At 47.4% G+C, this 21,851-nt stretch overlaps 2 protein-coding genes across 6 annotated transcripts in view; one reads left to right on the forward strand and one right to left on the reverse strand.

Moving 5' to 3' along the window:
• LOC108874226 (uncharacterized) overlaps positions 1-21,851 on the forward strand; it is a 32,373-nt gene that overhangs the window by 6,429 nt on the left and 4,093 nt on the right. For 2 of the 4 annotated variants that reach the window (XM_051068768.1, XM_051068769.1), the window contains exons 1-8: positions 154-1,971; positions 2,989-3,030; positions 3,169-3,444; positions 3,639-3,881; positions 19,608-19,913; positions 20,015-20,089; positions 20,713-20,769; positions 21,711-21,776. In XM_051068768.1, the coding sequence (XP_050924725.1) occupies positions 1,941-1,971; positions 2,989-3,030; positions 3,169-3,444; positions 3,639-3,881; positions 19,608-19,913; positions 20,015-20,089; positions 20,713-20,769; positions 21,711-21,776 (1,096 nt within the window). In that variant the 5' untranslated portion in view covers positions 154-1,940. Of the gene's footprint in view, positions 1-61; positions 1,972-2,988; positions 3,031-3,168; positions 3,445-3,638; positions 3,882-16,993; positions 17,036-17,133; positions 17,417-18,431; positions 18,559-19,607; positions 19,914-20,014; positions 20,090-20,712; positions 20,770-21,710; positions 21,777-21,851 lie in introns of those variants that run through there. The other 2 variants (XM_051068767.1, XM_051068766.1) reach the window with 2 other exon arrangements.
• LOC127138914 (Fc receptor-like protein 2) lies at positions 7,075-9,367 on the reverse strand. Of its 2 annotated transcripts, none has more exons than XM_018662684.2 (5): positions 9,254-9,367; positions 8,761-8,802; positions 8,315-8,593; positions 7,956-8,198; positions 7,075-7,877 (listed from the first exon to the last, which is right to left on the reverse strand). In XM_018662684.2, exons 1-5 carry the CDS (start codon positions 9,282-9,284, stop codon positions 7,621-7,623), a joined length of 852 nt encoding a protein of 283 aa, XP_018518200.1. In that variant the 5' UTR covers positions 9,285-9,367; the 3' UTR covers positions 7,075-7,620. The 2 variants fall into 2 exon arrangements, with proteins under 2 accessions (XP_018518200.1, XP_050924727.1); XM_051068770.1 differs by having other exon boundaries at positions 7,646-7,795.

Here is a 21,851-nt window from a genome sequence, read left to right on the forward strand (position 1 = left end):
TCTCTAGTTGTTTGTCTCTGGTTGTTTGTCTCTGTCTCACTGTCTTCTGTCTCCTCTACAGAGAGAACTCAGGTCAAATATGACACAATCGACATCAGGAACAGAAGCCGCTCCACTGATCCAACTCCTCTGATGGCTGATCAATCAGTTTGATCGGTCTGTTGATCAGTCTTTGATTATTGATCCAATCTGACTTTGGATCAGAGAGAAAATGGAAGTGAAGGAGCTGATGGACGATGGATGAAGACAGGAGGACGCTTTGTCAACTTCTTCTTCATCCAACTGACTCTCACACAGTCTGAGGACTCACTATTGATCAGTGCTGTTGGTCAGTATTGATATCTTATGTCAGAGTGGAGTTGGTGCAATGATCAGCTCTGTGATTTGAACTCAAAAGTGTTCTTGTAGTCTTGAAAATCTCCTACTGTGACAGTCACTTCTGTCTGCTGCCCTTTGTCCCTGCTTTGTTGGACCAGAGACGTTATTGATCCAACAAAGCAGCTTTGACAGAAATGCAGAGATGAGCTGAGTGAATCCAGAGGATTTAGTCATGTTGCTACAGAAACAATGAGACATTGATTTGATTAATGTTTAGACTTAGACTTGACTTTATGGATCCCTTTGGGATGACTCCCTCAGGGAAATTAAATTGTTGCATTTATGTGCAAATGTTTCCAAGTGTTGTGGACTGATGTTGAACATCTGGTTTAAACTGTGTGGAGCAAAGATTCATCTCCACAGCAGAGATAAAAACAAAGACACTGACAGAAGACATCATAAAGACTAAAGAGATCATCTCCAACACCTTTAAGACCTGGTTTTAGTTTTTAGATTTGTTGTAGATCTTTGAAGTGAAACACTGTGTTTTGTTCTTACAGTCAACACATGACAGTTTTTCTCAGTTGATTAAACACATTTTCTAACGGATCGATAAAAGCTTCATTGTTACCAGAATTAAATTTCCTTTATCATGATTTAAGAGCTCAGAGCTGTTCTGACATTGGACACTGGAGACAAATGTCTCCATGTGACACAGTGATGTAAATGAGGAGCTGTTGTAGAGAAACTCCTGCATCAGGTTCTCCAGCTCACCACATCTGACGTGTTTTTCCAACACAATCCTGAGCCTCCATGTCTCTGCTGTGACGTCCTCACAGGCAGCATGTCGTCATTCTGTGTCCTCTCGCCCTTTGTTCCTCCGTCTTCCATTCATTCTCAAAAAGAACAGTCTCTGAACTTTATCATTGCACCTTGTAGAGGTTCTACAGCAATGATCAGCAGCTGGAGGCCAAGGAGCCACTTCAACTGCAGAATATTAATGAATTTAGTAAATATGAGTAGGAAAAAATGTGTTCTGCTATTTAGGATATTCAGCATTTATGGTCTTTCTGTAAAAAAAAAGTGAAAATATTAAAAAATAAAGGGATCATTAGGTCTGAATAAATTTAGACAGTCGAGTGGAGTCACTGCTCAGAGCGCTTACATCTACGTGGTGTGCACTTTCCGGTGACCCCAAGCTTCTGCTTTTTCTTCATCTGCTGATTTCCTCACTCGTTCACTTCCACATTCACAGCTTCAGCTCTGCTAAAAACACAAACACTGTGGTATGGTGTGCACTGACCGCGGTGCTTTCAGGGACAGCAGTAACACCAGAGACTGCAGTCAGACTGAGTGTGGTGCGTTCAGGGACAGCAGTAACACCAGAGACTGCAGTCAGACTGACCGCGGTGCGTTCAGGGACAGCAGTAACACCAGAGACTGCAGTCAGACTGAGCGTGGTGCTTTCAGGGACAGCGCTAACACCATCAGCAGTGGTGTGTTTAGGTGCTGGTGTCCTCAGTGACTCTAACAGCTGTGACGTGTTAGAGTTGTGAACAGGAAGTGAAGCTGAAGGCGTCGCTCTGCTGCTCAGACTGACATTCAGTCGTCATCCAGACAACATGAAGACTCCGTCTGTGTCTCTGCTCCTCGGTGAGTCAAACACTGACCTCCTACACTCACTCACTCACTCACTCACTCACTCACTACACAGAAACAGTCTGAGTCTGAGCTGGACCAGGACCCAGACTGAGACCTGGACTCTGGTCTCTGACCTGTTCCTTTCCTTCAGAACAGTAACAGTCAAATGTCCAGTGTAGAGGTGAAGCCTTGTTGTATGTAATGAACTCATGTCGATCCTGGAGGTTCCTGTTGTTTGTTCCTACGTTGCTGTTGTGTCCATTAGAGTTGATCTTGTAGAACTGGTCATGTGACCTTTGAGCTGATCGTACAGCTCCATGACGTGCTAACAGCTGCTCTGTTCTCTGTTTCCTGTCTGTTTCTGAGCGTCTGCACTTTAACCTACAACAAAGGTGCTGAACGTTGCAGTCACATGGTTCCTGTGCTCCAACGTGAACCTACGAGGACGTCTCACTGATGAAGCTTTATTTGACAGAATCCTGGTCTCTGGTCCCTCAGTGTCCTCTGACCCTCAGTGACCTCTGACCTCTGACCCTCAGTGACCTCTGACCCTCACTGACCTCTGACCCTCAGTGTCCTCATGTCCCTCCCTCCTCTGACCCTCAGTGACCTCTGTCCCTCAGTGTCCTCTGTCCTCTGACCCTCAGTGACCTCTGTCCCTCAGTGTCCTCTGTCCCTCAGTGACCTCTGTCCCTCAGTGTCCTCTGACCCTCAGTGTCCTCTGACCCTCAGTGTCCTCTGTCCCTCAGTGTCCTCTGTCCCTCAGTGTCCTCTGACCCTCAGTCCCTCAGTGTCCCTCAGACCCTCAGTGTCCTCTCAGTCTGTCCTCAGTGTCCTCTGTCCCTCACTGACCTCTGACCCTCAGTGACCTCTGTCCCTCAGTGTCCTCTGTCCCTCAGTGACCTCTGACCCTCAGTGTCCTCTGACCCCTCTGACCCTCAGTGTCCTCTGACCTCAGTGTCCTCCCCTCAGTGACCTCTGACCCTCAGTGTCCTCTGACCCTCAGTGTCCTCTGTCCTCCTGTTGCAGGTGTGTCTGTGCTGCTGCTGTCTGGACTGACTGTTTCTGCAGGTGAGCTGATGGAAGAGAAAACAGTCACTGACTCCAATAATAATACAGATACATTTACTCTGACTGACTGTCTGTCTGTCTGTCTGTCTGTCTGTCTGTCTGTCTGACTGTCTGTCTGTCTGTCTGTCTGTCCTCCAGTCTCTCTGAATGTCAGTCCAAACCGTCTCCAGTTCTTTAAAGAAGAGTCCGTCTCTCTGAGATGTGAGGGACAGGTGGTCTCTGATGGACAGACAGTAAAGAGGACCAGAGGAGGACAGACTGAGGACTGTGGACCAGCTTCAGGATTTGGGAGGTTTGATGGTTCCTCCTGTATCATCTCTGGTCTCAGTGTCTCAGACTCTGGAGGTTACTGGTGTGAAGACAGAGCTGATCAGATCAACATCAGTGTCATTAACACAGTAACTGATAAAGCAGGTCAGTGTTTCCATCCTGTAGTTTCTCTGTGGTTCAGGTCTGTTGGTGAAACTCTGTCTGTGTCTCTGTGGTTCAGGTCTGTTGGTGAAACTCTGTCTGTGTCTCTGTGTTAGTTTTTTTTTTTTTTTTTTTTTTGTCTGTGTCTCTGTGGTTCAGGTCTGTTGTGAAACTCTGTCTGTGTCTCTGTGGTTCAGGTGTTCCAGTTATTCTGGAGATCCCTGCACTTCCTGTGATGACAGGAAGTGATGTCACTCTGCGCTGTAGAGACAAAGACAACAACAGATTCAAGACTTTTTTCTTCAGGGATGGTAAAGACCTTGGATCTGGACCTGATGGAGAACTCCCCCTCAGTAAAGTCCAACAGTCTCATGAAGGTCTCTACTGGTGTTACAGAAACAAAGGTGTTGACTCTCCTCAGAGCAGACTGAGGGTCAGAGGTCAGTGACATCACTTCCTGTTTCTATGACAGTTTAAAGATATGAACTAACCTGCTGACCTGATAATAAACTGATCACTGCACTGAACCAGGTTCTACTTCATCTCTCCTGCAGCTCCTCCTTCCTCTCCTCCTCCTCCTCCTCCTCCTTCATCTCCTCCTCCTCCTCCCCCTCCTCCTCCTCCTCCTCCTCCTCCTCCTCCTGCCTCCTCTGTCTCTGTGCTCAGACTCTTCTGCCATCTAGTGGTCTTCTGTCCGTACTGCATCTGCTCCGTCCTGCTGGTGTCCATCTGCTGCAGCAGGAAGACAGGAAACAAACCAGCCGTCTCCATGGAGACGACCCCACCTGTTGGAGGAGGAGGAGAGGATGATGATGTCACCACTGAGCATGATTTCTGATGAGGCCTCACAGCTCTGTCACTTCCTGATCGGCTCCAGATCAATAAGTACAGATGCGTCCTGTTTCAGATCCAGTCCGGAGTCGTCATGAAGAACTTATACTGGACTCTGATCAGTTCCTTACTTCTCATAGTTTCCTCTCGTGTTATTTGTTGTTTCCTGAACGTTCCCTGTGTCTCAGCTTTAACTACTCATGTGAACCCAGTGTTTCCTGTTGCTGCTGCTTCAAAATAAAAGCATTCATGGTTAGTGTCCGACGTGTCCTTCACTAAAACAGATCCACTCATCGGACAGTTCAAGGTCTCACCTCAGAGATTCACTGAGTTCCACATGAACACAACACAACAAACAGCACCGTGACTGAAACATGGAGTGAACCAGGAACAACACCTCAGTCTTTAAATAACATCAGACTGTAACGTAGGGTTCAGATAAACCAGATCCTCACAGTTCAGACTGATGACAAACCAACAGAACAAACTGTGACTGTATCTGATGTTTCTGATGTTGTTTACTGGAGATGCTGACGCTGGAGCCACAGCTGTAATATCCTCACATCACACAAAGACCTGATCAATCACTGATCAATTACTGATAACTTAGACTTAGGAAATAATGATTTTACTTAAGAACTTCATCTCATTCAGATGAAAAACAGATTTTAAACATAATCACAAACAAATGCACCTGGAAAAGAAAAACTAAATAAAACTGTAAATAAAGTGTTTTTATGGTTTTGTGTGTTTTTATTTTCTTATATTTTTGCTGTTTTGATTTGGTCGTTTTGTAAGTTCACTGGTTCAGAGACGTTGTGGCTTGTTGCTTTGTTTCTTACTCACTGAACCAGACTTTGTCACTGTGATCGAAAAGTGCTATTTAAATAAAATGTATCATCATCACACAAACGACCCGGCGGCCATGTTGGAATTGGACGGACGCGCAGACTAACAGACAGTAAAGGCTCGGCCGCCATGATGGACACATGATTACAGACCAAACATTAGACGCTTATTGGACAAGGAGACATGACGCGGCGGCCATGACAGGAAAGAGAGAGAGAAGAGAGGGAGACAAAGAAAGGTGAGACTTACCTGTTCGTAGATCTACCTGGAAGAAAAGACAGAGCTGGTGTCACTCTGGTTTCTGTGTGGATCACAGATGTGATATAAAACAGGACGTCCCAGGTCTGTGTTCTCACTGAGCACCAACAGTAACACGTGGCCCTGAAGCGGTGACGTTAATGCTAATGCTAAGCTAACTGAGCTAGCTTACAGGGGTCACTGACCTTTGTGAGCGAGGTTTAAAGTTCCTCCTGAAGTTGTACGAGTTGGTTCCAGCGTCTCGTCTTTTCCAGTTCTGTTCATTAAAGAGAATAAAGTTAGTCTGGCAGAGCTGATCCTCGTTCACCTGACGCTGCTGCTGCTGCACCTGCACAGGTGAAGAACCAGGTGCAGCCCCGGACCTAACCAGTGTAGCACCCTACACAAGATTTTAGGTGGCTTACATCCACTGCCAATTTCTGTTCACTCATTCCAGACTGATATTTGTAGATGGTGCAGATATAAATATCTCAACAACACATTTAAACACAGAGGAGTGTGTGTATGTGGGTGTTACAGTCTAATAATAAAACAAGAATAAAAACCTAACAGATGCATCATGTTCACTGTACATGTACAATATACTGTGGGGTTTTTTCTAATATGCAAATTAAACCAGATTCAACGTATTGAAATATAAATAATAATAATAATAAATAAAATATAAATAAATACTGATCAGCTGAATACAAAGAGGCAGTAAACTGCAGTATATTGTAACATGGGAAAGTTATGGAGTATTAACATTAATGATGTGAACACTGATGTTAAGTTTAATCTGAACAAACAGCTGTGATACAGGGTAGGAAAAGGAACAGCGTTTTGATTAACTGTTACCAGCAGGGCTAACGTTAGCTAACGGGTAGCTAACACCTGCTGAATAAATCTTTACTGATTCCCCTGAGGACTGTGAAGGAGAAGTCACCTGACTGACTGTCCTCCATGACGCTGCCGCAGTCACATTGACTGACGTTAAAACTAACCGGTTATTGATTAGCAAACCATGCTAGGCTAAAGGCTGCTATCGCTCAGAAGCTAGTTATCAAGCTAACGCTAACCTCTGCTGGAAAGCTAACGCACCATCACACGATGAACCTTTATCCTCCGGTTTAACACTGTTCATGTTTCCGGGTTCTCGACCGCGGGGATTTAAACCCGACGTCTCCGCCACGTGACTAATAAAGCGTTCTGGCGTCTGACGTCACGCACCTGTAATTGGCGGACGCGCGTTGTGATGCGTTCAGGGAGAGTTGTAAAAACCGACACCTTGTCCCGCTGATGAGTTCAGCCTTATTGATCAGTGATGGACTCATGCAGCTGCTTCTCTGCAGGAAACCATGAAGCCGCTGTTTGTGTTGTTGGAGTTTTTCCTCCTGAGTCTGAACCGGTTTGGTTCCTGACTCTCATTCACTTCACTGGTTCTACTTCCTCTTCTTCTTTTATTTTTTCTGTCTTCTTTTATTTCTCTGTGTGAAAAGTGCTGTATAAATAAAGTTTATTATTATTAGAATATTATAATTTAGAGATTATATTGCGTTAACGTTGATAATAAAACATCATCAGTACTGAATGACAGTTCATCTCTTTCCTTCCTCACATCACTTCAGAAAATGATGTTTGACGACTACTAGTTTTTAAATGAACTGAAATGAAACGTTGGTAAATGTTTGAATCATTTATTGTTGCTGAAAACAGTTAATAAACAGAAAGACGTCACATGTTCAAACTCAGCCTGAATATTAGGGAGAGTTTGTCTTCCTGGCTAGCAGCTGTTTACTCACCAGCCATCGTTGTGTTTACAATACAAGACGTCAGAAAACGTCCTGTGAACAGAGACGGACTGGACGCTACAGTGGGTCGCTATCAGAAAGTGATGAGACAAGAAGGGGCTAGCTGATTAGCATGCTAACTTCAGTAGAGGAAAAGGAGTGATAGAGATAGAAGCCAAACATTGACGGTGTTTTGAGTTAAGAAATGTTTGATGCTGAACTCATGATCTTTGGGTAAACAGCTGCTAATGCTAACACTGGCTATGTAGCGATCACAAAAACATACAAATAACTTCTTTATAAACTTCAAAAATACATCTGACAGATTATTGATTGATCAGTTGACGAAGTTCTTGAGAAACTAAAACAACAATTAAAAAATTGCAAACTACAGGACGGGAAACAGGAAGTTCCACTTTTGTGACATCGCCCTCATTTCCTGTCGTCTCTCAGCTGCCGACTGATAAAGAGGTCAGAGGTAATACTCATTGATGACATCAGCAGTGATGTCCTCATACTCTTCAAGGTGATGGATCGTCTCCATGGAGACGGCTGGTTTGTTTCCTGTCTTCCTGCTGCAGCAGATGGACACCAGCAGGAGGGAGCAGATGCAGTACGGACAGAAGACCACTAGATGGCAGAAGAGTCTGAGCACAGAGACAGAGGAGGCAGGAGGAGGAGGAGGAGGAGAGGAAGGAGGAGGAGGAGGAGGAGGAGGAGGAGGAGGAGCTGCAGGAGAGATGAGTAGAACCTGGTTCAGTTTATTAGACTTAAACTGTCATAGAAACAGGAAGTGATGTCACTGACCTCTGACCCTCAGTCTGCTCTGAGGAGATGATCCATACAGATCAGTAGAACACCAGTAGAGACCTTCATGAGACTGTTGGACTTTACTGAGGGGGAGTTCTCCATCAGGTCCAGATCCAAGGAGGACACCATCCTTGTAGAAAAACACTGTGGGTCTGTTGTTAGAGTCACTTCTACAGCGCAGAGTGACATCACTTCCTGTCATCACAGGAAGTGCAGGGATCTCCAGAATAAAAGGATGATCTAATGAACACAGAGACAGCTAGAGTCACATAGAGACAGAGAACAACCAACCAGAGCAGGTTGATCAAACTAAACCAGATCACATGATCCAGTCACTGGACTGAGTCCGTCTGTACCGTCTTTAAGAAACACACTGATGGAGACCTCGTCTCTCCTCTGTCCATCTCTGTCTTCACACCAATAACCTCCAGAGTCTGAGACACTGAGACCAGAGATGATACAGGAGAAACCATCAAACCTCCCAAATCCTGAACCAGCTGGTCCACAGTCCTCAGTCTGTCCTCCTCTGGTCCTCTTTACTGTCTGTCCATCAGAGACCACCTGTCCCTCACATCTCAGAGAGACGGACTCTCCTTCAAAGAACTGGAGACGGTTTGGACTGACATTCAGAGAGACTGGAGGACAGTCAGACAGACAGACAGTCAGACAGACAGTCAGACAGACAGTCAGTCAGACAGTCAGACAGACAGACAGACAGGACAGACAGACAGACAGTCAGTCAGAGTAAATGTATCTGTATTATTATTGGAGTCAGTGACTGTTTTCTCTTCCATCAGCTCACCTGCAGAAACAGTCAGTCCAGACAGCAGCAGCACAGACACACCTGCAACAGGAGGACAGAGGACACTGAGGGTCAGAGGACACTGAGGGACAGAGGACACTGAGGGACAGAGGACACTGAGGGTCAGGGTCCTCCACCAGGCAGAGCTCAAACATAGAAATACGTAATGAATGGACGTCACCGATCTCTAAATCTGAAGACGTTCTAACCTTTTGAGTTTCAACAATGAGGTCAAAGAGCAGATCCAGCATCAGTCAGAGAATATGAGGAATAAAACCCTGGAGCATCTTTCAGAATCAGATCTGGTCAGATTTCAGATTCAGTATAACTTGTGTTGGACTCTGTCATCCTCCACCTGCTCAACATGTTTATCACTAAACACAAAGTCCAGACTCTCAGCCTCCATCTGTAATGAATGAGTGAGTGAGTGAGTGAGTGAGTGAGTGAGTGAGTGAGTGAGTGAGTGAGTGCAGGAGGTCAGTGTTTGACTCACCGAGGAGCAGAGACACAGACGGAGTCTTCATGTTGTCTGGATGACGACTGAATGTCAGTCTGAGCAGCAGAGCGACGCCTTCAGCTTCACTTCCTGTTAATGACCTCAGCACGTCACTCTGTCACCACGTCACTCTGTCACCACATCACTCTGTCACCACATCACCACATCACCTCTCTGGTGTCCTGACGCTCAGATTTCTGTTGATCCTCTGAGTTGAGGATCAGAGCGTCAGAGGTTTACCTGCTTTTTAACCATGAGCTCAGAGGAAACGTCCTGTTGTGTCGACACTGACGATCTGCAGCTAAACACCACCATGACGATAGAGTCACAGTAGAATCCAGTAGAGAGCAGCTGCAGGTAAAGAGGCCACAGGTCTTCGTGTGGACTGTGACCACACAGAGGCAGCTGTTCTGGATATTTCAGTCTGATTTTCCAGCCGCAGCCTCAGCTGCTTCTCTACAGCCGTCCACACAAGCAGGTCAGACCCACTCCGTCTCAGTCTGAGATAAAATGCACAGTAAAACCTGCTGGGTTCATGTGTCATGGGACAGATGAGCGCTAAGTTCATTTATTTCTGAACAGCTGGTCCCTGGTTGGCCCATGTTTTGACGTCCTTACTGAAGAATACGGAGGTGACAGACCAAACCATTTGTCCACCACTGGAGGGAAAAGTAAAACTGGTTTCTACCTTTTGATGAAGTGTCACTAAACTACCATCATGAAGTTTGCACTGATATGTATTTTGGATAAATGATTCCAGTGGATTGTTTAAAGGTCAGAGGACTGACTCTGTCCTGGACCTGTTCACAGGTAGAGGTGATGTACTGTGACCTTCATTGTAAATCATGTTGTAAAAGCTGAACCGCAGCAGAGACAGAGACTCTCCTCAACTCACTTCTGCTTTTCACACTTTCACTGGTCCCTGATCAGCCACAGCTTCAACACCAGCGTCCAGTTTAAAAGCTGTGGTCCGCTCTGTTCTCCACACTTCCACATTCTCAGCAGCTCCAACAATAAAACACAAAAACACCACAACACAGACGCTGTTTGCAGCATGTTACACTGCTCCCTGTGCTGCCCCTGCTGGGCTGAGGTGGTAACAGTGATCATGTGTCAGCCTCAGTGTCAGGAACTGTTCTGTAAATGAAGACATGAATCAGTCAACTGAATGATCCTCTGATCTTTTAGTGTGAAGACACTGGTTTAACTGTCTTATTCTGTTTTAATGTTGGTGCTGGTTTTATGATGAACAGATGAGAGACAGGAAGCAGGTTACACACTGGATGAGTTAGAACTCTGGAACCAACCCACACAGTCTGCATTAAAACAGCTGGAGTGTCATGGACCAGGTCCTCTGAGGGGGTCCTGTGGGGTCTGGAACCAGGACATTGGCATGTCTGACAGTGTTTATGGTGTGGTGGGAGCATCGTCCTGCTGGGGGGTGTGGTTGGTGTACCACAATGTTTTGGTGGGTGGTACGAGTCAAAGTAGCATCCAGATGAATGGAGGAGCCAAGGTTTCCCAGCAGAACACTGGACTAACCCTCTAAAAGCTTTTATTGTGAAGGTGATCTTACCTGTTTGGCAGCAGCTCAGACTTCCTGTTGAAACTGAAAGTAAACTGCCATCGAGTGTCAGTGTCAGTGTCAGTGGGAGGAGAACAGACAGAGGTTTCTCTGATTTGAATCTTTCACAGTCGGTTCAGGAGGAAGAGGATTTAACAGGACTGTGGTGGATGTGGTTTTAAGAGAAGATGAAGGTGTTTGTGGTGTTTGGGATCCTCCTGCACGGTAAGAAACTCCATCAGAGTAAATCCTGTCCCTCAGAAGAGGGACCAAAGGTCACGACTCAGGAGTCAGAGTACAGAGACTTCACCGAGAGGAAAGACACAAAACCCCAAGACAAACAGGGTACGAGAGGTCGGACTCAGAAACACGATCCGACACAGAGCAGGTACAAACAGGTGAACAGGTGATTCAACCTGCCAGGTAGGAGGGAGTGGCAGGAAATGGCAGCAGACTGAATGGATGAAGGGATGAGTCAGCAGACTGACGCTCAGCGCCATGACAACAGGGTTAAACACACACACTGATTCCAGACACTTGTGGGGACGTTACATAGACTTTCTGTGGCTCAGGGGACACTGTTGTCTCCAGTCTGCTGGTCTGCCGTCTGACATCTGTCCACAAAACATATATTGGTCTTTCTATAGCTGTTAAGACATAACCATCCGCTGGCCTCTTATCAGAAACCTCACATCACATATAAATGCCTAACCTCTGACCTTTAACACCAGCACCACCTGACAGCGTCTACACCAGCTGCTGGGTTAGGGTTAGGGTTAGGTGGTGACTGAAGAGACTGTCCTCCTATAAAATACATACGACATCTAGTTGCCGTAGTAATTCTGATGTAGATCGTGAAAAAGTCCAGGTTGGTGTGGGTGGATGGGTCAAACAAGCATGAGACCTTTACACCAGAGACCTGGGCTTGATTCCTGTTTGGAACCTCACAGTTATTGTTGTTTCTTTGGCATCTCTCTGTTATGGAAAAGACCAGGATCTGAAAATATGTTGCACAAACTACCAGAGTCAGTTCTGTGAAAACTGCTCTGGAAGTACTTTGAGATGAGTTACATGATCTGTACCAGTCTCAGGTCTCAGTCTGAACCACGTCAGTCTAGAGGGTGGAGGTCTGGATTCAGTCAGTGAGCTGTTCCTGGAGACTGGAGGCTGATGTTTTCTTTCTGTTTGTGTCCTCACAGTTTCGCAGCATGCCTTGGGAGTAGAGGTGCATGAGGGGGAGGAGTTAGTCGTCCTGCCCTGCCAGGTCAACGCCTCTGTTTCTGAGGGGTCCACAGTGGTCTGGAACCGTAAGGACCTGGGGAACGATATTGTTCATGCCCGTCAACAGGACGGGGGCGACCTCAAAAACCAGATCGAACGTTACACCAACCGAACGTCGATGAGGACTGACGCTCTGCAGACTGGAGACCTCAGCCTCACTCTGGGGAAACCCTCCATCAGTGACAGCGGCAACTACACCTGCACCGTCCGCAGGTCTGGACAAGATCTGAGCCAGATTCAAGTACAACTGACGGTCACAGGTCAGTGCTGTAGATACAGGGCAGAGGTCAGAGGTCACAGTAGAAGTGGATACAGTTTGTAGTGAATTAATCAAGAAATCCTTTTACTTATTAACTTATTTTTAAAATGTAATATCATGTTGTTGTCGACTGCAGAATCTTCCACATTCTTGTACAAAGTTCTTGCGGGTATCTTGGTTCCTCTGTTCCTCCTCCTGGCTGTTGGTGTCACTGTGTGGTATATCTGTAAAAGGAAGAAGAAGGCCAGACAAGGTATGTGTAGTGTGTGTCTGGTTTTAAATTAATATATATAACTCGTATTTAACACGTAGCAGCTAAAACTGTGCTGAGACTGAGCTGTGATATAAAACAGAACTTTGTTGAGAGCAGAGATATTACTGTCTGTACATGAGGCTCCATATTGTTCTTGATCTCTGTTTACTGCAGAATCAAGTGATGTCTCTGTTGTGATTGATGGTATCATAGTCAGGGAGAGGACCAGGGCGAGGTCCTCCCAGACAGTTCCCACTGGGGCTATGTGTGGTTCAATCTCATTTGAAGGTTGATGTTTTCTGAACTTTAAGGTTGATCAGTGGGTTGAATCGGTTTAGTAGGTCTTTGCCAGTGAGAAGGGGAATGGCATTAACATGGGTCATGTACCCCAGATGGATGAAGGTCTTTGGTCCAATGGTCAGTTGCACTGACATTCCTGTTAGTGTGGCTGCAAGTAAAGCTGCACATCCAGGGAACAGGCCTGGAGTTTCAAGTCTTTGTTTGACCGGTGGAGAATCAGTGGCAGGTTATTGACAGTCAGTGCTGCTGTGATATCAGAAATCGTATCGTGCTTTATCTTCAGGAGAATCTTCCATAGACAGAGAGTGGTCTTCAGCTGAGAGGTTCATAGACTGAGGAGGATCCTGATCAGATGAGTCGTTAGGAACATCCCTGGTGCTGCTGCTGTCTGTTTAACTGTGGTTTGTTGTCTTCTCAGCGCAACCAGTGGAGGTGGAGGAGGGGGTGCCCCTCAACTCCATAGACCACCTGCCTGAAGATGACCAGGTGGAGGAGAGCTCCAGTGAGACCTGTAAGTACAACAAGACGTTGATGAATGTTTGTCTGTCAAAGTGTTTTGGACTGATGTTGAAGATGTGTTTGACACGCTGTCTGTACAGTTGATGATGTGCTTTGTTGTCCTCTCAGTCCAACAGGTGGAGGTGGAGGAGGGGGTGGAGTCTGTCCAGCTGCCCTTCAGAACCACAGGTGACCTGCCTGAAGACGTCAGAGTGGAGTGGAGGACCAGTAACACGAAGGTCCATGTGTATCAGAACGGCTCTGACCGACCTGAAGAACAGAACCAGTTTTACAGAGACCGAACAGAGATGAATGAAGACCTGCTGAGACCTGGAGACCTCAGTCTGACCCTGAAACACCCCACAGACTGGGACAACAACACCTACACCTGCACCATCTACAGCAGGGAAGGAAACATCCTGATGAAGAAACAAGTGAAGCTACAGGTCAAAGGTCAGTGCTGTAGATACAGGTCAGAGTGAGGACAAACTGCTGCTGCTGTCTGTACAGCTGATGATGTGCTTTGTTGTCCTCTCAGTCCCTGAGGTAGAAGTGGATTCAGGGGTGGAGTCTGTCCAGCTGCCCTGTGAAACCACAGGTGACCTGCCTCAAGACGTCAGAGTGGAGTGGACGGACAGTTCCATCTACAGCAGGAAGGTCCATGTGTATGAGAACGGCTCTGACCAACCAGATAAACAGAACCAGGTTTACAGAGACCGAACAGAGATGAAGAAAGACCTGCTGAGAACTGGAGACCTCAGTCTGACCTTGAAATACCCCACAGACTGGGACAACAACACCTACACCTGCACTGTCAGCAGGGAGGGAAACATCCTGTTGAAGAAACAAGTGAAGCTCCAGGTCAAAGGTCAGTGCTGTAGATACAGGTCAGAGTGAGGACAAACTGCTGCTGCTGTCTGTACAGCTGATGATGTGCTTTGTTGTCCTCTCAGTTCGAAAGGTGGAGGTGGATTCAGGGGTGGAGTCTGTCCATCTGCCCTTCAAAACCACAGATCACCTGGATGGAAACATCAGAGTGGAGTGGACGGACAGAGACAACAGGAAGGTCCATGTGTATGAGAACAGCTCTGACCGACCTGAAGAACAGGACCAGGTTTACAGAGACCGAACAGAGATGAAGAAAGACCTGCTGAGAACTGGAGACCTCAGTCTGACCCTGAAACACCCCACAGAAACAGACAACAACATCTACACCTGCACCGTCTACAGTAGTGAGAGATTCCCCCTCAGATCAAAAACAGTGCAGCTCAAAGTCAAAGGTCAGAGTCATTTGTTTGTCTCTAGTTGTTTGTCTCTGGTTGTTTGTCTCTGGTTGTTTGTCTCTGGATGTTTGTCTCTGGTTGTTTGTCTCTGGTTGTTTGTCTCTGGATGTTTGTCTCTGGTTGTTTGTCTCTGGTTGTTTGTCTCTAGTTGTTTGTCTCTCGTTGTTTGTCTCTAGTTGTTTGTCTCTGGTTGTTTGTCTCTCGTTGTTTGTCTCTGGTTGTTTGTCTCTGTCTCACTGTCTTCTGTCTCCTCTACAGAGAGAACTCAGGTCGAAGATGAAACAGTCGACATCAGGAACAGAAGCAGTTCCACTGATCCAACTCCTCTGATGGCTGATCAATCAGTTTGATCAATTAGTTTGATCAGTCTGTTGATTATCAGAGGTGAAGGAGCTGATGGACGATGGATGAAGACAGGAGGACGCTTTGTCAACTTCTTTGTGCTGATTCTCACACAGTCTGCAGACTCAGTATTGATCAGTACTGATCAATATCAGAGCAGAGTCGGTGTGATGATCAGAAACACTTTTATTCTCACACTCAACAGTTTTTATCAGTTGATTCATTTTATAAATGACTGTCAGAGTTCTCCCAACATTTAGTCCAACGGGCAAAGGTTTCCTCCTGATCCCAGTCTTTATGCTAAGCTAATGCTAATGTGACCTCTGTGGGACGTCTCCTGATCAGGTTTATTCCACATCTGCAGTCATGACAAAGGATAACAGAGCAGAGCAGTCACCTGTTGTGGACAAACAGCCGCTCACTCTGTTTGGAACGACAGCGTCACAGTGCTGTTAGCTCCACAGACACCTCAGGGAAAACCCTCCATTGCTTTGGGGATTACCCATAATCCTGCAGGTACCAATTTATAACAGTAGGTGGCACAGTTGTCCCATTTAGCAGGATGTAACATGAACCTCTATCTACATTACACTAAGCTCAGCTAATGGCTGAACCTGTTTCCAGTCTTTACACTGAGCTAAAGGCTGATATTACTGTAATAATCCTGTTACTTATCATAACTCAGCTGTTGAGCCGTGACAAACACAGACATGGGAAATGAAGATATTTATTCTGAGACAGTGAAGAAGTGAAGAATCAGCCTCGAGCTGCTGACTGATAAACACGGACATGAAGACTCAGCTGATGTGATCCAGGACTCAGAGAGCCAGGATGAAGACTCAGCTGATGTGATCCAGGACTCAGAGACTCAGGATGAACTAATAATAACTAACTAATAATGCTCATTGACACCTGTGACATGACTGTTTTATATATTACACAGTGTGTAGTTTTAATAAAGGAAACTGTTTGAATCAGGTTGAATCAGGTCTTTTATTGTGAAGGGCTGCAGACATTCCCTGACTCCCTGAAGAATTAAAGAACTGGAGTCGAAACTAAAGTTGAGTCCGTCAGAGGAAAGTCCCTCCGTGTCCTCTGCGGGTTGATCGGTGTGTGTTGAAGAAGCGGGTTTAATAACAGAGGATGAAGGTGCTGCTCCTCCTCCTCCTGTACGGTAAGAAAACCTTCCACCAAACTCCCTTTAAAAACTCCGACAAACCGGGGACTCAGGACCGTTATTTCCGCGGAGCAGCTCAGTGCGGGGCGGTTCCTGCTCTGTCAGACCCCGGTCCGCTTCAGTCCCTGACGGACTACACGGTCCTGGTCCCGGTGTCCCGGTTCACAGGAGGAAGGGGGCAGTTTTCAGACCGGAAACCGACGGTGCTGAGGAAACAAGAGAGAGAGGCCTGTAGGGGGAGCGGGGGGGGGCAACGGCTCAGGATGAGTCAGACATGTCAGTGTTGATGGTGATGATGATGGTAGTGGTGGTGGTGGTGATGTGAATAAAAACAATCATGAAACCAGAACATGGATGAGAGAATCAGTCTAGACCTGATTCAGGTCCAACCAGAGGAGGGTTTGTTAGTTTCTCACACATTCTGTTCTCGTGAGTCGCCTCCTCCTCTGGGTTATTAATGATCAACAACATCAGACTCAGGTTCACCTCAGTCCTCCATGTTAGCTTCGATTAAACCACTGTCCTCTGACTCTCAGTGTCCTCTGACCCTCAGTGTCCTCTGACCCTCAGTGACCTCTGTCCCTCAGTGTCCTCTGTCCCTCAGTGACCTCTGACCCTCAGTGACCTCTGTCCCTCAGTGACCTCTGACCCTCAGTGTCCTCTGTCCCTCAGTGTCCTCTGTCCCTCAGTGTCCTCTGACCCTCAGTGTCTTCTGTCCCTCAGTGACCTCTGACCCTCAGTGTCCTCTGTCCCTCAGTGTCCTCTGTCCTCCTGTTGCAGGTGTGTCTGTGCTGCTGCTGTCTGGACTGACTGTTTCTGCAGGTGAGCTGATGGAAGAGAAAACAGTCACTGACTCCAATAATGATACAGATACATTTACTCTGACTGACTGTCTGTCTGTCTGTCTGTCTGTCCTCCAGTCTCTCTGAATGTCAGTCCAAACCGTCTCCAGTTCTTTATAGAAGAGTCAGTCTGAGGGACAGGATGTGTTGGTTCCTGCTCTGAACAAAGGACCCAGTCTGGATAAAGCTGCATTAACAGAGTCCTGCCCTCAGGTCAGCAGCACGGTGACATGGAGGGCAGCCCAGGAAGACTCGGACACGCGAACAGGAAGTGAAGCTGAAGGCGTCGCTCTGCTGCTCAGACTGACATTCAGTCGTCATCCAGACAACATGAAGACTCCGTCTGTGTCTCTGCTCCTCGGTGAGTCAAACACTGACCTCCTACATCCATTCATTCATTCATTACAGAGGAAACACACATTAGTTACAGTTACTGTGACCAAACTGACTGTGGACACATGTACATATATATACTTAGACACACACCTGTATTATAACATGTATGTAGAGTCTGGACTCGTTTACAGCAGCTGGAACCACGAAGCTTCACAGGATCCGTCTCTTCGTTCACCTCCTGTGGTCAGGACGACTGGTCTCAGATCAGATACTTTAATAAGAAGCAGAGGAGAAGACGCTGCAGGAAGACCAGGACGACACACTGGAACACAACAGGAGCAACAACTGACACTGACAGAGGACAAAGGGACTGGATTAAGGTCTGGATCAGGTGATGAGACGACTGGGATCAGGTCCAGGTGAAACAGGAGAACAGCAGGTCTGAAGAGAGAAGATGGAGACGGAGGAAAGTGAGCTGGAGACGAGGTCGAGGGGAACTGTGTCTTTATGCAGGATGTAGTTCAGCTCAGGATCTGAGAGTCGTTGCACTTCTCCTTTCCGATCCTCAGTCGTCACTTCTCCTTTCACAGTGACACAGGTAGGAGGTCGGTCTCACACAGTCTGAGCTTTCAGATGCTCAAAATAACTCGGTTAAAGACGGATCAGTCGACCCAGCAACAACAACAACAGTTAGCATGCTAACAGGACCGAGGACCTGGTGGAACCATGCACCAGAGAACCAAGTTATCGAGGAGGAAATCCTCCAGGATCATCATTTACTATGACTGCAGTCAACCTCCAGTAGGTGGAGCCACACACGTCCTCCACCCATCACAGAGATCACAGCAAAACTGATACTGAGGGAAGAAACGTCGACCTGCTGCAGGACTCCTGAGTCTGCAGGACTCTGGATGAATGTTTGAGTCCATCAGTGTCCTCTGACCCTCAGTGTCCTCTGTCCCTCACTGACCTCTGACCCTCAGTGTCCTCTGTCCCTCAGTGTCCTCTGTCCCTCAGTGTCCTCTGTCCTCCTGTTGCAGGTGTGTCTGTGCTGCTGCTGTCTGGACTGACTGTTTCTGCAGGTGAGCTGATGGAAGAGAAAACAGTCACTGACTCCAATAATAATACAGATACATTTACTCTGACTGACTGTCTGTCTGTCTGTCTGTCTGACTGTCTGTCTGTCTGTCTGTCTGTCTGTCTGACTGTCTGTCTGACTGTCTGTCTGTCTGTCTGACTGTCTGTCTGTCTGTCTGTCTGTGTGACTGTCTGACTGACTGTCTGTCTGTATGTCTGACTGTCTGTCTGTCTGTCTGTCTGACTGTCTGTCTGTCTGTCTGTCTGTCTGACTGTCTGTCTGTCTGTCTGTGTGACTGTCTGACTGACTGTCTGTCTGTATGTCTGTCTTTCTGACTGTCTGTCCTCCAGTCTCTCTGAATGTCAGTCCAAACCTTCAGCAGTTCTTCTCTGAAGACTCTGTGTCTCTGAGTTGTGTCGAAGATGGACAGACAGTAAAGAGGACCAGAGGAGGACAGACTGAGGACTGTGGACCAGCTTCAGGATTTGGGAGGTTTGATGGTTCCTCCTGTATCATCTCTGGTCTCAGTGTCTCAGACTCTGGAGGTTACTGGTGTGAAGACAGAGCTGATCAGATCAACATCACAGTATCAGGTACAGAGATGAACCTGTTCATGTTGCATGTGGTTTCAGCAGAGTCTCAGACTCGGTGTCTCTGTGGTTCAGGTCTGTTGGTGAAACTCTGTCTGTGTCTCTGTGGTTCAGGTCTGTTGGTGAAACTCTGTCTGTGTCTCTGTGGTTCAGGTCTGTTGGTGAAACTCTGTCTGTGTCTCTGTGGTTCAGGTGTTCCAGTTATTCTGGAGATCCCTGCACTTCCTGTGATGACAGGAAGTGATGTCACTCTGCGCTGTAGAGACAAAGACAACAACAGACTCGAGGCTTTTTTCTTCAGGGATGGTGTCCTCCTTGGATGTGGACCTGATGGAGAACTCACCCTCAGTAAAGTCCAACAGTCTCATGAAGGTCTCTACTGGTGTTCTACTGATCTGCATGGATCATCTCCTCTGAGCAGACTGAGGGTCAGAGGTCAGTGACATCACTTCCTGTTTCTATGACAGTTTAAAGATATGAACTAACCTGCTGACCTGATAATAAACTGATCACTGCACTGAACCAGGTTCTACTCATCTCTCCTGCAGCTCCTCCTTCCTCTCCTCTTCCTCCTCCTCCTCGTCCTCCTCCCACCACATCACCTCCTAAACCCGACCTTCACCCCTCTCCTCCTCCTCCTCCTTCATCTCCTCTTTCATTTCCTGTGGGTCCTTCTTCCAATTCTTCTACAGACTCTCACAAGTCTTCTAATCCCTCCTTGCCTCCCTTCGAGTCCTCCTCCTTTCTCCGCTCCCTCCCTGTCCACGTCATAGCAGCTCTGGGTTCTCTGGTTCTCCTGGTTCTCCTGGTTCTGGTTCTGGGTGGACTCCTGCAGCAGTGGAGGAAACAGACAGGTATGAAATCGATCAGACTCAGCTGATCTGATCAGGTCTCTGAGTTTAATCTGACTGAAGGTCGGTCAGGTGACCAACACTTAACGCCCTCCTCTCTGCAGGAAGTCGTCATCCACCTCCTCCTGTAGACGTGACCTATGCTGACGTCTCCATCAGACCGACAGTCAGCAGGAGAGGTAAGACCTGTGTTGATCATCTGGATCCAACTGGTCATGGACGGAGACTCTGATCACTAAAGGATAAATGATCAGCTGGTCCAAGAGTCTGGACCTCCTCTGTCCCCCCTTCTATGGTAACAGGGGCCTCATCCAGCAGGACAATGCTCCTAACACACCACAGAAACCAAGGTGTTGACCTGGCCTCCAGACTCCTCAGACCCCAATCTGATCCAGGATCTGTGGGATGATCCAGAACAAGACAGATCCATGGAGGCCCTCCACCCTGACGCCCTCAGGGCCCAAAAGATCCACTGTCAGTGTCCTAGTTCCAGACCCCACAGGACCCCCTCAGAGCTCCTGGTCCATGTCCTGAAGGGTTATAGCTGTTTTGGTGACATCAGGGATTAGTCAGGTCCCACAGGTGCTGGATCAGACCAGGCCAGGTCCACAATTCATTAACAACCTAGACAGGAACAGACACAGTCCACCTTGCTGGACCAGGTCTTGGTGGACCAGGTCTCAGTGGACTATGTTTTGGTGGACCAGGTCTCAGTGGACCAGGTCTTGGTGGACCCCTGCTCTTTGATTTCCTGCTGCTCCTCGATCCATGAACCTCAGTGTGATCTGTGTTTATCTTCCAGACAGATGCTCCTCTGATGAAGACACAGTCTACTCTGCTGTGAGGACACACACTGCAGGTACACACACACACACACACACACACACACACACACCACACACCACACACACCACACACACACACACTGCAGGTACACACACACACACACACTGCAGGCACACACACACACACACACACACACACTGCAGGTACACACACACACACACACACCACTGCAGGTACACACACACACACACACACACCACACACACACACACTGCAGGTAAACACACACACACACACTGCAGGTACACACACACACACACACACTGCAGGTACACACACACACACTGCAGGTACACACACACACACACACACTGCAGGTACACACATACACTGCAGGTACACACACACACACACACACACACACTGCAGGTAAACACACACACACACACTGCAGGTACACACATACACACACACACACACACACTGCAGGTACACACACACACACACACACACACACACACACACACACTGCAGGTAAACACACACACACACATTGCAGGTACACACATGAACACACACACACACTGCAGGTACACACACACACACACACACACACACACACACTGCAGGTAAACACACACACACACACTGCAGGCACACACACACACTGCAGGTACACACACACACACACACACACACACTGCAGGTAAACACACACACACACACTGCAGGTACACACATGAACACACACACACTGCAGGTACACACACTCACACACTCACACACACACTCACACACTGCAGGGAGGATGGAGGATGGAGGAGGGAGGAGGGAGGAGGGAGGAGGGAGGAGGATGCTCGCTGAGCTGAGATGAAGACTGGGATCTGACGGATCAGGGAACCAGGAGCAGACCTGATGTTGGGCGAGTCAGGAACAGTCTCTGGAATGTGGCCACATGTGGATCCAGTGGACCTGAACCAGGTGTTCCTAATAAACTGCTGTCTACTCTCACAGGTACTGATGAGGTCATCTATGGTCAGGTGATCATCAGAGGTCAGAGGACTGCTGACAGGAGGACTGGTAACCATGACAACACACACAACAACAACAACAACATGAACACAGCAGACACACTCTAACAGCTGTGTGTTTGTT

This window comes from Lates calcarifer, unplaced genomic scaffold, assembly GCF_001640805.2.
Source record: "Lates calcarifer isolate ASB-BC8 unplaced genomic scaffold, TLL_Latcal_v3 _unitig_5261_quiver_791, whole genome shotgun sequence".
Taxonomy (NCBI): Eukaryota; Metazoa; Chordata; class Actinopteri; family Centropomidae; genus Lates; species Lates calcarifer.

Bases quoted from the DNA above. Each gene is read 5' to 3' on its own strand.
- LOC127138914 (XM_018662684.2), bottom strand. From the start codon at position 9,284: ATGAAGACTCCGTCTGTGTCTCTGCTCCTCG. The intron at 8,594-8,760 runs GTGAGCTGATGG...ACTGTCCTCCAG, and splicing joins TGGACTGACTGTTTCTGCAG to TCTCTCTGAATGTCAGTCCA. The intron at 8,199-8,314 runs GTACAGACGGAC...TGTGTTCATTAG, and splicing joins CAGTGTGTTTCTTAAAGACG to ATCATCCTTTTATTCTGGAG.